We start from the raw sequence: 16,961 nt of genomic DNA on the forward strand, positions 1-16,961 counted from the left end.
GATCAGAGAGTTTTAACAGTTATGTCCCACATAAAACAGATCCACACACTCTTAAAACTTCCTGATAAAAATTAGGGTACAGTAGGAAAAAAAGCAGGTGTAAAGCAAATAGACTGTGTTATATGAACAAAAGATATATCAAGATTGTAAAATAAAAGGTTACATCTTTTTAATTTAATAAGCATAAATAAACAACATAGTTGTACACAGACATTGCATGGACAAACTATCTATATATTATACTATATCACAAAATTTAGACAAAGAAACAAAACAATTCTGATCAGATTTCACAAGCCCTGAAATCAGGCTGTTGACCTGAGGTCCAAAAATAAAGTGATTTGTAGTTGGTTCTTTGTATATGGAAGTAAAAACCTTTGCAATTGAATATATACTAATGATAGTCATGTCTTTAATCCTACAGATGGCCAGACAACGTTTGCATCCACACAGTGGTGTGTGTTATACTTGTCATCTGTGATTAATAATTAGTGCTGCATGGTAAACAGCGTCCAGTGATTTCAGAATTATGGCTGCAGCTCAACTATAGATTGTATCTCTATAATCTAAAATTATTTTTCTTTTTGCTAGGGATAAAGAAGCAACTCTTCATATACAGGGTGGCAACTTTTCTCAGTAATCTTCCTACTAGCCATCTCTGGAACATTTTAAATTAAGTTTCTCCTCAATCTGGAATCTGTTGTAGTTAGACTGAGGCAGCATCTATCCTAGTGTCATCTAAGAAATACAGTATATACAACCCAAAATTGGAGCAGTAAGGTTTTTTAAACTGTATATCTTAGTTTAAAACAAACTTACAATTTAGAAGTTGCTGACTTTTGATGGATGGCTGTATAGAATATAAGGAGCAAAAGAAAATTTAGCATGCAAATTATATATTAAATATCAACTTCATATCATATCCTTACTATAAATTGTCAACAATAAAGGACCCCTGAAGAAAACCACAGTGAAAATCACATACTTGAATTCAGCCACTGGAGCCTTGCCAAGCGTCAAAGGCAATGTGTAAAAATTTATGTAGAAGCAAAAAGTGATCTACAGTATCAAAGGCAACACAGGACAGCACAGGATGTTCCACTGTCAGGAGCTGATGAAATATAATGTGTCAAGCAGACAGCTGAAGCAGTGCTAATTCTGACCTTCTATTCAAACAGGTAGGGTACATACAAAACAGTGAAACTCAAGCTGATTATAACCAGTAATTTGAGATTTTGCTGAGGGTTATCTCAAATGATGGTTTGTTGAAAATGCCTTTAATACATTTTGATATAAAGTATGTAATATAGTGATAGCTGCTGTGACTGCATGATTATCAGTAATGCTGTGCCTATTACTTAGGACTGTGTTTTTATAAAATCATTACTTATTGAGATCTGTTTATGTCCTCTCTTTACTTGCTGCTCTTGTTATCACTGAGTGCTGCTCTACCACATCCCAGGTGTCATCAGTCATGATGGGTCTTGTTATTGGATGCACTATTTGACCCACGTTGTACCCAAACCAGTATGGAGGGTAGTCGTTGCTGTGCTCCCAGTGTTTCACACGTGGCTGCAGCTTTAAGGCGGCCAACCTGAAGGAACACACACTCACTGCTCATTAAAAGTTCTCATGCAGGACTTTAACTTTGCAATGCTCTTCTAAATTTGTCTTACTTGGAGATGCTGCTGCAGCAGGACATTGTGATGGAGCAGAGCGGAGGACAGATCCTTTGTAAGTGTCGTAGTGTGCGATCTGTGAGGAGAACACAGCCACTCACATCAAGCTCTCGCAGGTACCGAGATCCACTTGTCAGATACTGCACTGCCACATCTGTCATCTGAAGCAAAGCAGAAGAAAACAGAAAACGTGGCATGAAGTGACAAGGGGATACACAATGGACTTGGGAACTACCAGGGAATATGTAAATGCTTCAGAAGAATGCGTCTACTGTGTGTGTACCTTGGGACAACCTGACATCCGCAGTGTGACCAGACCTGTGCAGTAAAACGAAATGGCTCTGATGGCTGGGTCAGACAGAGCTACACAGTGAGACACATCAACATGTTCCAGATCTCTCACATTCTTGCACAGCTTCTGTCCTCGTGGAGAACAAAGAAGGAGACAGAGAGATTTGGGATAAAATGTTAACTGATGCTACAAAAAGATTACTATGTCTACTGATTACTAAGATTACTCTTCTGTTCACTTCTGTTTGAGTGACTTCTTTTTTTGGAACTGTTTTACTGGGAAACTGTTTGAGTACAAGTTTAATCCCTGTCAACAATGTAAAGGGAAGTAAACTTGGACTCCACAAAAATTTTACATCTGGCCATGTGTTGAAATTCTAGCTAGATTTGTACCTCTATGCCAATGTCTGTGATGTAGACACACTCAGCAAGAATTAACTTCCTCAAGCGAATTTCCTCAACAGCAGCCAGTCCCTAAAAGTACAACCATAAAGTTACAGATTGTTCACCACAAAGGTCAGTTTTCTTTTTTTTACAGGAATGTGTGACTGTAAGAACAAACATCCAAACAATACCTGATCCTGGATGTTGCAACCACTGATGTCAAGAGAGCAGATAGAGCTGCCACTCAGCCACTCCAGACTCATGTCAGTCAGTCTCTTACAGTAACTCAAGTTGAGATGGTGCAGTTTACACAACCTGATCAATTATACACACATGCACACACATACACAAAAAGACACAAAAGAGCTGCTACGTGAAACTAATTAACAGACCACTGCAAGGTATGTTTCTATGAGTGTGTGTGTATGCAGTTATACTGCATACCTTTGTGCAATCCTCATGACAGAGATGTCAGTGATGTGGCTGCAGTGACTGACATTTAGCTCTCGCAATTTGGTGACTGAGGAACCTTCAGTCAAGTACTTGATCCCAACATCACTCACCCTGAAACACGAATTACGTCATGCAGTAAAATGACAAAGCACAACATCAAGATTGGAAGTGTAACATGCTTCAGCAGGTACAAACACACAAACTTGTGGCAAAGTGAGATGTCCAGGTAATGCAGGTCCCTGAGGGTAGCGACAGATTTGAGGCTTGTGTCAGTCATTCTGGGACATTCTGCAGCGTGGAGTCGGCTGAGGCCTTGCGAGCTGCTGCACAGGGCCTTCCAGCTGACGTCTGAGAGTTGGTTGTTACCTAAAGCGCACACGGGGTGTAGAACAGACGGAATAATTATATAGTTATATCTTTTCATGCGTACTGTATATGGAAATGAAGGCTGTAGGTTGCAAAATGATCTCACCCTCTGTACTGAAAGTCTTCAGTGTTGCTGCTTCAGCGATGGCTTTGAAGGTAACGTCAGAAAGATGACGAGCATCCAGCAGAGAAATGGCAGACAGACAGCGACATCTGGAAAGTAGTGCCTGTTAGAGGAGTGTAAGATTCAAAACTCTTCTCTGCTATGAGGGGTTATGGGTGTGTGGACAAACAATGATGCATGATGAGCTGATGAGGCAAATACTTTTCTGATTTATCCTGAGCTGTGATGTTAAGACTGTATGAAACCTGCAGTGTTATAAATGAACAAACTTACCAAGACACAGCTATCTGACAGTGTGGGCATGTCATCAATCACAACCTCTTTGAGTGAAGGGCATCCGGCTGAAATGTATTTGAACCCATTTACTGTCATCTGGGAGGAGAGAGGGGAAAATATGTGTCCACGATGGAATCTGAATCACTCTCTTGGATGCACTGCTCACATTTTCAGGGCCCCATAAAGTGGAACCATACATCTGGAACCAAACTAATGCACATTCCCGGAGAAAAGTGTGTTTAATGTTGCGGCACATGTGTGTTATGTTATGGAGTGTGCACATCTTGAGTGGGTGGGCCACAGTTGATTATATAAACCCAACCCTCCTCTTGGACAGAGCTGCCTTTTACTCTGCTTCTCCTTCAGATTTTTGTCCTATCCCTTTGAGCACTAAATGAGTGCAAACAGTCACCAGTGTACAGCCAGCAACAAGAGGAGACACGTGCAAACAGTGAGAGCAGTGACCAGATTTCTCCAAGGCGGACTCACACTGAACATTCAAAAGGCAAGAAGCTGTGTCCTGTCCACAGTTGAAGCTGTGATTACATACCAAACCGAGTGGAGCACACCAACCTGAGTGCAGCCGGACAGGTTGAGGTGGATGAGACTGTGGCAGCCCTTCCCTGTGGTCAGGTATAGAAAACCTTTATCTGTGAATCTGTAGCAGTATGCCAGACTGAGGTATTGAAGGTTGAGACAGTTCCTGTTCAAGATCGATTAGATTATTTTATAAGAAACAAATTATTTGTGTTTAAGCTTAGTGTAGATCAGTTATTTGTTTCAATGTTTTTAACAAAAGGAAAAGAAAAATACATTCAAGTTCTTGTATAATAAAATGTGAATCATTTTGAGCGATGCTGCTAAACTGTTCAACCTACAAGTCTATCAATGATGCAATCATACATAGTACCACAGCTGTTCTAAATCATTATATTGGTACTGACTACACTGTTTTCAGACATGAACAAACAGAAATGGGGATAATACTGGGAACTAAGGGGCGGAAAGCCAGAAAAAGATCACTTGGATAAACAAGTGAGTTGGACCACACAGAGCCAAGCATCTGGAGATCTACCTGGACAGTTCTCTTAGAGTTTTGTTTGTTACAAGTGTGCAGGAAAGGTTCAAGTAGAGCAGGCAGGGACATCCTTCGACAAGTCTCTGAACCATCATGTCCTGTTAAAGAGCACAGGTTCAAATGTTACCTCAAGTATTCTCAACAAGACATATTACTAGCGTTTATGGGACAGTGTAACGTCTAAAATCACAATCAACAGTGCAATACCAAAAAATTTAACTACTTGGTTTTCATGAAATAAAATAAATGAATAAATATGACAATGAATAAAACAGGCTAAAATGACTTAGACAAATGCAACCAGATACTGAACAAATGTTACTCTTATCTGTGACCCTCTAATAAATCTTAACAATGACGATCATCAAGAATAATTTAATCTTGGGCAAAGGACATTTTTCAGTGTATATTTCCATTGGGGTTTTATCATTATTTATAATTATCAACTAGTTCTTATTAAACTTTAGAAAATTGTGTAAACAAAAAAAGAAAAGTAATATGTGTGATATGAAGAAGACGCATTTTCTTTTAGATTTAGGATTTTGCTGTCATCTATATATTGTCAGTAAGCTTAACAATGTTTTACTCACTGTGACATTAAAACACTCTGATACATTGAGCTCCTGGAGATTCCTGCATTCACCTACAATAAAAGATGCACATAAAAATAGAAAAGGGCAGATAAATGGCTGGTCAAACTCTGTTGTCCATTTTTGGAAATAATTTGCTTTAAATATTATATGTAAGGTGAAATATAATAAAGTAATATACAACATTATGTAAGGAGCAACATGAATTAATACAGTAGTCTGCCTTCTGTCAAAGCTGTATATATATATTCCTGGACGGCTCCTATCTCTTACATAATGTGCAACCTCTCACTTCTTCCGCAGTGTAAGCAGCAGCTGCAATTCATCAACAATAACACTGCTGACCCGTTTCTTCTGTTTTCAAGTTTGTTTTCAGAAGACTTTCATCTCAAACTCTTGCTTTGGCTCCAGCTCTTGTTACAGAAAAGACAATCCCTGCAGGGCTCAGAATGCATGTGAACTCCTGTTTACTCTTAGCCTCCCTACTCCTCCTGCTCCCGTCCACTGAGATGAAAAGGTCGGGGAAGGGCAGAGGCCTCAGAGGAGCACGACACAAACTCACACGGGACAGGTATAGATTCACTCTAGAGTCTGACTTGTGCAATCCATTTTTCCCAGACTTTTGTGACAGTGTATAGACTATGACAAGCCACGAATTTGTTTTGTTTGTGTTTGACTACTATCAGGGTCAGAGGTGCTGGGCGTCACAGCAGATCAGGACCCTCTGGGCTTGTTTCACCTGACTGCACAGAGTTGACAGAATCTGGAGACATCTTTGTGGACTGTCAGGACCGACGTCTCAACTCCATTCCTACCTCACAAACCTGGTCCAAAGAACCCAAGCACCTCCTTCTAGCTCGCAACCGGATCAAAATCCTTCAAGATGGGGCCTTCTTTGGATATGAGAATTTAGCAAGTCTAGACTTGCAGCAGAACCAGATCTCTTTAGTGGAGGAAGGGGCCTTCCAGGGCTTGGCACGCCTCAGAACCCTGCTGCTGCAACACAACCGCCTGAGAACACTTAGCGAGGAGGCCCTCATCCCTATGCCAAACCTTCACTACCTGCGTTTATATGATAATCCCTGGAATTGTCTCTGCCCGTTGGACAGTCTCACCCGCACCCTTCAGGTCCCAAGCAACCGTAATTTAGGAAATCATGCCAGGTGAATTGTTTCACCAAAACTCATTACTGAGACTCAGAATGACAAACAGCCTCCAAATATTCCATTTGACTCATCCATGACTGTATTTCTTCTGCTAGGTGTGAAGAGCCCATCAGACTAAAAGGCATGAAGTTGAAGCAGGTTGACCCTGAGTTACTCTGTAAGGAGTCAGACCCAACCGGCAACCAAGAGTGGGACCAAACAAATACTACAGTCCCTGCAAAGCCCAGTCCATTTCGCAGCAAACCAGATGCCACCACATCTTGCCATACCTACCTTTTCCCCCAAATACGAATGGACTGCAGTAAACGAGGCAAGTCTGCAATCAGTTTATATTTTTGTAAAGCAGTTTGATTTACTGTACCGTACTCTAAGCCTCATTATGTTTTGAGAGATTCAGTACACATGTTTAGTATGCAACAGAGGGCTTAAGAGAAATACCTCTGTAGCACCACATCAGAGAGATTGTTTGCTCATGATAAAATATTACTGTTGCATGACTGGAATAACTAAACTTCCATACCTCAAAGAATTTTAAGGGCCAGACACAGAACTGGCAAATACGCATATCTGGTTTAGCTTGTGTCTTTTATTCCATGTTATGTTACTTGCTTCCTTAACCTCTGACTGATTCCATTTTCTAGTCATTTTTTACCTAAACAACAACTTGGAAAGCATCAGCTAATCAAAGTTTGGCTGCTATATCAGAATAAGTCCATTGTAAACCATATATAAGCCTTTTAAATTTGGCTAAGAATAGACAAATCAAATAATGTTTCATTACTATGTGTCTCCTACTGGCAGGAGGCCTGGACATTAGTATTGAATTCAGGCCATGGACAGAGGCAGAGCATAAATCTGTCTCTGCCTCAATTTTTCAGTTACTGAACTTACAGTACAAAGAGAGGAAAGCTGATTTCTTAGAGCAGTCTTTGGAAATTTGGATGGTATAGATGAAAAATACATCAATCTGATTAATTACAAAAACAAATACAGAGCATGTGATTGAACCAAAGTTATCTTTTGGCAGTAAAATAAATCAAACGTATTTCAGTAACTTCTTACATAACCCCTTCCTTTCAATTTTCAGGTCTGACTGAGGTTCCCATTGGCATTCCAGAGGATGTTGTTCATCTTGATCTGTCCCATAATTCAATCCATCATCTCAGAGCCAGAGATTTCCAAAGTGCGAGGAGCCTCAGAACCCTTAACATCAGTAATAACAACATGGAGCACATCGACACAGGTAAAAGATTCTATGTATACTGCATAGCTATTAATTACGATTAGTGAATACTGTAGTGCATGCTTAATATTTCCTGTAATATCCAGGATAAAGATTTACACTAATAAAGTTGTGTTTTCCTTTGGCCAGATTCTTTGGCTAGATAAGGTTATACAACTGCTGTTGACTTCTATTTCCCATTTTTCTCATTAAGAGACAGCAGGCATTCTCTCATCTTTGTATGTATAGTATTAGCTTTATTTATAGTGGGTAAAGCTGAATTACAGACATACTCACTGGGCTAAAGTGATTCAGGCGCCACTGCCTTTTACTTTTCGCGGTTATTAATAAACAGCATTAGGTCAGACTAAATGTAATTATACTGAGAGAATCAAGAAATAAATGGATGCTATGCCCAGACATTTACTATATTTCTTTTCTCTCTAATAGCATCCCTGTTTGGGCTCCTGCACCTCCGTGAGCTGGACTTGTCTGACAACAGCCTGCATTTTGTCCAGTACGGGGTTCTTGAAGACCTTTACTTCCTATCACAGCTAAAACTGGGGGGAAACCCCTGGGTGTGTGACTACAGGTGGGTTCTTCTGCTTAAATGTGTGTTTGACACAATAGCAAATCATTATTAAAAACTGACTGCATTTTTTCAGCATCCACTACATGGTGTACTGGTTGCATCATCACCCAGGGGTGAGGCACTCTGGCCTGATCTGTCGTTCCCCTCCTGAACATACTGGGGAGAGTGTGGAGGAGTATGTGCATTCCTACAACAGAGAGTGTCCAAAGGACAGACAGCACAGCAGAACAGATCAAGACCAAACAGACCCTGAGCTTTGGAACACACCGATGGAAGTGCAGAGAGAGCTGGAGGAGGAACTGGAGCCGAGCCACTTGAGAGTGCCACAGAAATACGAAATCATAAGATTGTCCTGAAATCTGACTTTTTAAAGGCTCTTTATTTTCCTGTCTTTCAATTTCCTTCAATATTATAAAACAGTCTGTATCAGATGGAGAAACTTCTTTTCCTGTGTTGCTTTTATGTTTTGTCAGTACTGTGCAATCAGAATATAAGCTTTGTCAATTTATTGACAGTTTTGTAATTATTACACTTACAGCATGATCTGTATTGGTCAGTGCACACCTAAGTGAAACATGGGTATTGCATATCAAATACACAACAAAAAAATCACATGTAGTAATAGGATCTGGAATACTCACTGATACATTTCAAGCTGGGCCATGTAAGTGATGTGCAGCCCCGCAGGTTAAGATGGATAACAAATGGGCGATAGTTCTGCAGAATCTGCTTCATTGTGCTGTCTGTTATCCAGTCTTTCTCTACAGAGAAGTTGATCTAACAAGGACACAAATTAAACATGTATATTCCTGTTACACTTATGAATTAAATACAAGATTCAATCTCTATACAGACCTGACTCCACAGTGTGCCTGACTGGATGATAGCTTTCCATGTGCAACAGACCTCAGCACAATTCAGCCAGTCTCGTAATTCTAGATATTGAAAGATCTGTAGAAAAAAAAAATAATACAACATACAGTATCTGATAATTCTGCAAAGTGTGAAATGAAAGAGGGTAGACACAAGAATTGCCTCTCTATTTATCTGACTAAAAATTACAGCACACCCTCCTCTGTGCCAAATGTTATGAGAAAGAAATCCACAGATTAAAGCAATGAAACAATTTTCATACTGATCTTTTGATCGATATTTGGTCCTCCAGGTTTTAACTTCACATGAACATCCCTCGCCTTGGTAATATCTGGCTGATGCCAAGGGGAAAATTAGGTACCCAGACAGGGTTCACTGCCACCTCTGGAACTGCCCCTTTGCAAGCCAGAGTGATGCAAGTGAACAAGCAGGCCCGTTCTCTCTCCAAACATAGTCATGTTGGAGCACTATTTATTGAGAGAGGTGTTGGGCAGAAACACCAGAGCAAACAAAGCCAAAACTGCACTCACATTGCCAGGAAATGTGAAGCCAAAGCAAACAGGGGCTACAACTGATTAGTTTTAAAAAGAGGCAGTAAGATAACTTGTTCACTGAAGTTTCCAACATTTTTTTAATTTAGAGAGACACTGCTATGAAAGTACTTCCAACAATTACATATGGTCTACAAAAATATTATCATTAATGTGCTTAAACCATAACACTGCAACAAATCTTGTGAGTGAATTGTCCCATAAACACAGTACACTCTGTGGGTAACAGCTACACTATAGCATAATCAGCTGTGACTGACCTTAATCAACTGGCCTCACAGAGACTGGAAGTATGAGGTGTGGTCATTAAATGACAGGACTGGTCTTATGTAGGTTGAACCAGTATGAGTGTCATTATTGTGATAGCCACATGTGATAGCCCCACCTTGTATGTTTACAGTGAAGTCCTTATGTACTATCACTGGCCACTGAGAACTGAAAAATGTCACTTCTACAGCTTTAAAACCAGGGCCATCATCACTCTGAGTGAACTTCATGAACGCTGTGAGGTTTAAGAAGAAGTACCTTCAACGCAAGGCTGCCAGGGAGCACTGAGAGTCCATCACATCCTTCTCCAATCTGGTGGTCCTTGCTGTTGATTTCTAGAGAACCCATTTCCAACTTCTGCAAGATGCATAAAAACACACTGAAATATGTTGATAATGTGTGTATGTGTACATGTGTGATTGCACACATTTGTTAAACTAAAACTCCACATAAAAGCGTACCTTAAAGTACTCCTTTGTCCTCTTGGCGTCCTTTGCAACGTTACACCATGCAGCTATGATGCGCTTATTGCGACCAGCATTTACAAGTCTCTCAAGTTTCTCTATGGCAGCTAAGTTGAAAAGAAATTGAAATCTTTAAAACAACACAAGTATTTGCAATTCTTTTTTAGTAGAGGATAACATGTGGGCTAAATTATGGCAACAATATAACTGTATAAGTTATACTGAAATATAATATAAGTAAATATAAGTTGGACTGAACTGAATCACAAGACAAAATATGCCTTTAAAAATAGGGTCAAGTCTCAGAGTTTAATGGTGAAAGTAGAAGGGACAAAATGAGTCACAGGAGTGGGTGTACACAGTGGGGAAGAAATTATTGTCAGGAAAGACTTTCAGTTTGGACACATTTCTTAACCACAATGCATGTTTTCTCTGGCTATACATGAGAAAGTCAGAGCTTGCAAAAACAGTTCAGTTCCCATTAGTTAAGCCAACACTCCTCATGATTCTTTTTTCACTCAGAAATATTTTATAGTCACCTACCAGCCTGTGTCCTCTTGTGTAATTTCACCCAGTTCAACCATTTGGTGAGTGCAACCTGCTGGCATTTCCTCTCAAAGTGCTTCTTTGTCATGTCCATCTGCAGAGCCAGCTCTATGGTATCTCTCTTGCTCTGCATGGTGAACCTCTTCCACTTCCTGTGGACCCAGCTCATCATTAATTCAGTGAACAGGTACGCAGGCAGGCTGTCAGACACCTGCATCAACTCAACAGGACAGGAGTCAGTAACACTGAAATAATATTCATGGATTAATTCTGATCATTATGTCACCTTAAATAAGTTCATTCTAATGATTATCTCAACTGAAGCAGGTTTACATTCAGACAAGACAGAGTGATTTACAGGACAAAAGGTCACTGATAGAGATGACTGCACTGACAATGGAGAGGTGAAAGGGAATCCGTGAAATAGAATATGCTCATGAACTTTCCCGCTTGTTAACAATGATCCAGAGAAAATGTTCAAGACTTTCATTCACATGGGTCAAATATCTGCCTGGAGCTCCATCTGAGTCACTCTCTCTTGGTACGATCATGATCACATTTAAGGCCTCAACATTAACTTAAAGTGCTTAACATTTCAAAATTTAAAAGGGTTATGAAATAACCTGAATGTAACCTCAACACACTGTTCCAAATATGATCAAGCTTAATGTCTTCTTATTAATCATGTCTAATTTCTATATTCAAGACTTACAGATTTATAAAAAGACATTAAGAGGAAGGCAAAAGATGGTTTTAGGCTATAACCTCACATTCATATTCAAGCCATCACCATGCAGTCATTTGAATCAATGCTCCTGTGCTCGTCCAATAAGGTTGATTTTCACAGGGCACCAGCTGTCTACAATCACCTCATTGCAATCAGTGTAAGCAGGTTAGCTGAAAAATTTTAGTATCCTTCCTTGCACTTTTCCTGGCAACCCCTTGCTGTCAAACTTTCTGGAGAAAGAGAGGACGGAGCATGATTGATTGTCATCTGGGCTGGTAGTTTTAAGACAGACGTTGTTGCTGTTGCAGGTGGATGCAGTGGTTGAACTCACAGGCATGGATCATCCATTTGGGTAAATAATATACAAGTGTGTATTTTTGGCTAAATTTGGCCTATGCTATTTTTTTTTTATGTCTAACTCCATTGTTTTTCAGGGTTTCTTGGCTTTGCACTCTATTGTTATGGGGCTGCATTTGTTTTCTTCCTCAGAAAGGTAAGATTTTTTAAATTTATTCTCTGCTATGTTCAATCATATTAATTTAATGTAATGCATGTTTTCATTCCCTGATAGATTGCAATATTGCACATGGCTACTCTCTCAATGACAACCCACAGACCTCAAACCAGTTTCATTCTGGAGCATTTTTAAACACAAACAATGAGGATAAAACACAGGCTATGAGGCACCAGAGTTTTGTTTCCCTTCAGAGAGAACCAGTCCATCATGAAAACAAAGAGGATGTTACCAGCCTTAGTGAAGAGATGGTGCAACACAAACTAGACTCGGAACAGGAGCAAGAAGACTTTTTAGTGGTCCCCTCTGCTCCCTATGAATATTCAAGTTCTGATTATCATCCCTTTGGCCTTCTAGTGAAGGAGCACACACCAAAGAAAATTATGGAGGGCATCAGTTTCCCAACAATCAAAGATTTCAGACATTTTATTGAAGCTATGAAGAGCTCCTTCTTAACACCAGGAAGTGACCTGAGCAGACATTTTCAAACTGCACGGGAAACAATGAAGATTGAGTTGACTTCTGGTGCTCAAAATATTAACGGAGAGTCTTCTACTAGGTCTGATTCTGTAAGAGAAGGATCTGCCCATGATGAAAACAGTAAAAATGAAGTCTGGCGTGAACCTACAAATACAGTGTTTGAACAGAGTGAACCAGATACCAACTACGAAAAGCCAAGAGAAAGCCTCTCTTTTCCTGATCCTGTCGACTTCACCGCAAATCTCATTTCTCCCAGTGTTTATGACAATCAAGACTATGGCCCTGTCTCTGCGCTCTACCCACGCCATAATTTTGCAGACACAGATCATGTCTTAAGTAATTATGGAAGTTTGGCCAATGTTGGAAACCCTGGGGAAAACCCTGAAATTTTCACAAGTGCTCCTGATGTGCAAAATGAAGATGTTCAGTCAACAAGCTACATGCTCCCTGAACAAACAACCTCTGGCTCATTCTTTGGAGGGGATTTTTCTTACAGTAGCCAGGTGACTGCATCCCCTGTCAACCCCCCAAACAGCCCATCTCAACAAATTGGCTATTATTTAAGTAAGACATCCAGTGTAAAACCTCTAACCTCTGAGAAGAATATCCAACAACCAACATATTCATCTCACAGTGGAGACTCTTTTACAGGGTATCAAAAACCATCAGGTGGCTTTGAATTTGGTAACGATTTCCAAAGAGAGGAGCTACACAGAGTGACTCAAGCTGATGTCCTGTCTCCCCAAAAGCCCCCATCTTTGAACTCCTATGGTAAAAGTTTATATGTCAGTGCACCAAGAGGTCAACTCTACGTGCCAGATAATCTATCCAAACACAGGGAAAGACCAGCCCAATCAGTTCAGAGGTATCAACCAACTGACAAGGAAAAAAAGGATGTAAACTACATTCCCACCATGCACCTGCCTGTATCTCATGGTTCTACTAACAGCCATGTGGGTGTTGAAGCAAGTGGCCCACATGACCCTCGGCATCAAGTGTTTAGTGGAAAGCAGCCTGTCAGATCCCACCTATTGTTTATTATGAAACCTTCAAGCGCTCTTCATGACTCAAGCAGGCATGATGGCTATCTCAGAAACCAGAGTGATTTTCATCCATCCAGCCTCAATACCCATGCAAAAAATGAGGAGATATCTGACCTTTCCAAGCAGAATCTAGTGTCTGCCATTCAGGAGCCAAAACAAATGAATGACAGTACTTCCATTCCCACTTCCAGTGTCTTAGATTTAAGCCAGAGTATGATTTCCTCTCAGGTCAGTGGAAGTTTTAACTCTCCAACTAACTTGGCTCCAACCTCAGAACCAAAGAAAGCCTTTTCAAGATTATTTGGCAATGAAGTCATGTCTAGGAACTTTGAAATCAAGAATATAATCTCTGATGGGTTTCCATCTAGTGATACATATGGTGCCAGTAACCCCCTGGGCTCATTTTCTACCCATCAAAGGCAAGGCATTTCTCTAAATGATGTCTTTGCTACCAGAGCTGGCCTTCTACAGACCTTCATACAACCAACCAAAGTACAGAAACGTCCAGCCAAAGTGAATAAAGAGCCCGGAAACATGGCCTTCCACCCCCCTAAACCACTGTCAGCATCCAAAGTGTCTGGTTCTGCTCTTAGTGGTGTCTTTTGGAGGAATGGTGGCAACACGAAAAGGCTTCTTCCTCAAACGGGCCCCAATATGTCACCACCATCTGTAAACGCATATGTTATAAAGTCCAGAAACGGCTATGTACGGGGCAAAGTATCTCTATCAAAGACCTATTATACACCATATCGGCACGTTGAAGGTAACACTGCTAAAGACCAATGGAAACCTGCCCCAGGAAAACAAAAAGCTCCACTTTATCCCACGATGTAAAAGGATGTGAAGAACAGTGGGGAAGAATCAACACAAAGATGAAATGGTATCAAAACCTTTTAACATTTTGCATTTAAAAATACCTGCTGTGCTTATAATTGAAACTGATTAATTTAAATGTGAAGCTTCTCACATCTCAAACTTAGGAATGTGTCTTTGTTATGTCATTAGGTTCCTGAATAAAATTATACACATTACACAAAGACAGCAGTAAATAGAAGCTACTTTTAAGATATAGAATGGCGAAAGACTGCCTCTAAAACATAACTAGAGAGTAAACGACTGCAAAATGTATCTAGTATGACAATTGTGGATATCAGTACTTAAGTGAATTTTCCTTTTTTTTTTTTCTAACTGTAGGTCATATCACTGACTGTCAGCAAGTCCTGTTCCCTTTTGCAAATATGGGTAAGTGTTCATATTGTGACTGTTTCTCAAACACCTGAAAACTGTAGTTGAAGATTTCTTTCCTTTCTATTTTTAATAGGATCTGTTTCCATCCTCAACTGGGAGAAAAATCAAGTTTCTAGTGTTCTCCACACATCCAATCTAATTCATAAAGGAATTAAATATTATAAATATTTTTTACCTCTTGATTGTGTCAAATGGGATAATCTACTCAACCTACTCAACAATTTCAGTGTTTTTAGCTTCTTGATCCGTTTTTTCTGTCACAATGCCAAGTAAGGTCAACAGGTGGTGAAAAGTTGTTTTGACTCATCCATCCCAATTTTGGTATTTCTAAGAAATTCCATGTAGGGTGACAGCTTATAAAAATCTGTCTTTAATGTCTCATGGCCACTTGCCTTCCCCCTTTTTTAAGAAATGATTCATCAAACAGTCATCGTGTTGGTCTTGAAGTCAGCACTGTAGGCCTACCTGAAGCAACAGCTTGTTAAATTTTTCCTGTGATAGCTGTAGGCCTTCTCTAGGAGACAAAGGGGCAGCTAGAAAGGAATACAGAACAGCAATTACTATAAATACACTAAAACTGCTTCATTTGAATCTATGTAATTTGTCTGTCACTTGAATTTCAATGGCGCATATGCTACTAAACTATACTGTACCATGTCCTCATCTGGATCCATATAGGCCTTGTCTACACTTCTACAGATCATAGAAGTGGTTGTTGCACTGCGCTGTTGTACATCAGCAACAAACTTGTGCCTCGAAAAGGAATAAAGTTGACGTCAAAAACAGAAAATAGTAAATGTATAATAGTAAAAGGTTATATATTGGTACTAGTACAGCAAGTGATATATTTTGTCTGCTACATTTCACAAGAATAAATACTTTTAAATGTACATGAACTGTAATGACCACCACTCTTGAGTTTCAAAAATTCAATTTTAAACAAAAGTTTAAGTTGACAATATTCATGTACCAAAAACTAAAATGAATTGTCTGTAATTGTCAGTGGTATTAGGTACTGGGGACAGTGATACTTAATTAAGATCCCTGGGGGGTGTTGCTTTAAAAAAAAAAAAAAAAATCAGTAAGTATCATGGTAAAGGTCAAGAAACCCGTGATTTATTTAAAAAAAAAAATTTTTTTTTTTAAAAAAAAAAAAAAATCAGTAAGTATCATGGTAAAGGTCAAGAAACCCGTGATTTATTTAAAAAAAAAAATTTTTTTTTTTAAAAAAAAAAAAAAATCAGTAAGTATCATGGTAAAGGTCAAGAAACCCGTGATTTATTTAAAAAAAAAAATTTTTTTTTTTAAAAAAAAAAAAAAAAATCACTAAGTATCATGGTAAAGGTCAAGAAACACGTGATTTATTTAAAAAAAAAAATCTTTCCACTTTAGTTTGTCGAGTATTTTGTACATATGCTGTTCCTCTCACTGAAACAAATTTTGGGTTCAGAGATTAAATGTAGCTATTGAGTACGGTTTTTAATCTTCACACCTCCACATTTGGTAGCCTACCATGACTTTCTCTACCAGGAGTAAAAGAAAACTTGAGAAAGTGAGCCACCAAGTGTCCGTCTCAAGAAAAGTCACAGGAAAAGACAGGTCTACCTACCAGTCTACATCCTGGAGATTATCATGTCCCTGGAAGGCCAACAGAGTGTTCTTGAGAAACTGTATTGGGTCACTGGGACATGACAGGCATGAAGCTGTCAACAGTGCCTGTTGTCAAGGAAAATTATATATTATATTTAAATGGTGATAGTAATCAAAAAAGTAAAGTGAATTTGTGTTAACTAAAGAGCTGACCTAAGGGCTATGGTTAGCTGTAACGTTGTTGTACTAGTTATTTCTACTAAACCTACCTTATATATCTGTGGCAGGCAGTGTTTCAGTTCACACTCTTTCAAAACAGGATCCGTGTTTGCTACAGCCATGTCTGATCTTAAATACGTCTGCAAGTTAAAATACTTATCGTGTACGTTGATAGTTTTGTCAGATTTCGCCTGGTATAATCAAAGATCCTCTATACT

The 16,961-nt window shown here is 39.4% G+C and overlaps 2 protein-coding genes across 3 annotated transcripts; one reads left to right on the forward strand and one right to left on the reverse strand.

Moving 5' to 3' along the window:
- Positions 1–174: 174 nt before the first annotated feature.
- fbxl13 (F-box and leucine rich repeat protein 13) lies at positions 175–16,952 on the reverse strand. Its single transcript, XM_022754637.1, has 22 exons — positions 16,794–16,952; positions 16,544–16,650; positions 15,547–15,687; positions 15,400–15,448; positions 10,920–11,133; positions 10,374–10,483; positions 10,127–10,269; positions 9,077–9,467; positions 8,835–8,998; positions 8,314–8,408; positions 5,242–5,294; positions 4,649–4,749; positions 4,147–4,276; positions 3,571–3,669; positions 3,280–3,400; positions 3,011–3,173; positions 2,799–2,918; positions 2,546–2,669; positions 2,364–2,444; positions 1,963–2,097; positions 1,677–1,840; positions 175–1,594 (listed from the first exon to the last, which is right to left on the reverse strand). Exons 1-22 carry the CDS (start codon positions 16,863–16,865, stop codon positions 1,402–1,404), a joined length of 2,970 nt encoding a protein of 989 aa, XP_022610358.1. The 5' UTR covers positions 16,866–16,952; the 3' UTR covers positions 175–1,401.
- On the forward strand, positions 3,912–8,815 carry LOC111228486 (leucine-rich repeat-containing protein 17-like). 2 transcript variants are annotated; one of them, XM_022754387.1, is made up of 7 exons: positions 3,912–4,206; positions 5,607–5,812; positions 5,928–6,404; positions 6,503–6,717; positions 7,495–7,650; positions 8,080–8,221; positions 8,295–8,815. In XM_022754387.1, exons 2-7 carry the CDS (start codon positions 5,691–5,693, stop codon positions 8,575–8,577), a joined length of 1,395 nt encoding a protein of 464 aa, XP_022610108.1. In that variant the 5' UTR covers positions 3,912–4,206; positions 5,607–5,690; the 3' UTR covers positions 8,578–8,815. The 2 variants fall into 2 exon arrangements, with proteins under 2 accessions (XP_022610108.1, XP_022610109.1); XM_022754388.1 differs by having other exon boundaries at positions 5,653–5,812.
- Positions 16,953–16,961: the final 9 nt, after the last annotated feature.

This window comes from Seriola dumerili, unplaced genomic scaffold (assembly GCF_002260705.1).
Source record: "Seriola dumerili isolate Sdu_G_001 unplaced genomic scaffold, Sdu_1.0 BDQW01000219.1, whole genome shotgun sequence".
NCBI lineage: Eukaryota > Metazoa > Chordata > Actinopteri > Carangiformes > Carangidae > Seriola > Seriola dumerili.

What these genes read in the sequence shown, in the direction of transcription:
- LOC111228486 (XM_022754387.1), top strand. Translation starts at nt 5,691, where the DNA reads ATGCATGTGAACTCCTGTTTACTCTTAGCCTCCCTACTCCTCCTGCTC. An exon ending in CACAAACTCACACGGGACAG is followed by an intron (nt 5,813 to 5,927) that starts GTATAGATTCAC and finishes GACTACTATCAG; the next exon opens with GGTCAGAGGTGCTGGGCGTC. An exon ending in CATGGAGCACATCGACACAG is followed by an intron (nt 7,651 to 8,079) that starts GTAAAAGATTCT and finishes TCTCTCTAATAG; the next exon opens with CATCCCTGTTTGGGCTCCTG.
- fbxl13 (XM_022754637.1), bottom strand. Translation starts at nt 16,865, where the DNA reads ATGGCTGTAGCAAACACGGATCCTGTTTTGAAAGAGTGTGAACTGAAA. An exon ending in ACACAAGAGGACACAGGCTG is followed by an intron (nt 10,484 to 10,919) that starts GTAGGTGACTAT and finishes TTTTCAACTTAG; the next exon opens with CTGCCATAGAGAAACTTGAG. An exon ending in GTCATGAGGATTGCACAAAG is followed by an intron (nt 2,670 to 2,798) that starts GTATGCAGTATA and finishes ATAATTGATCAG; the next exon opens with GTTGTGTAAACTGCACCATC.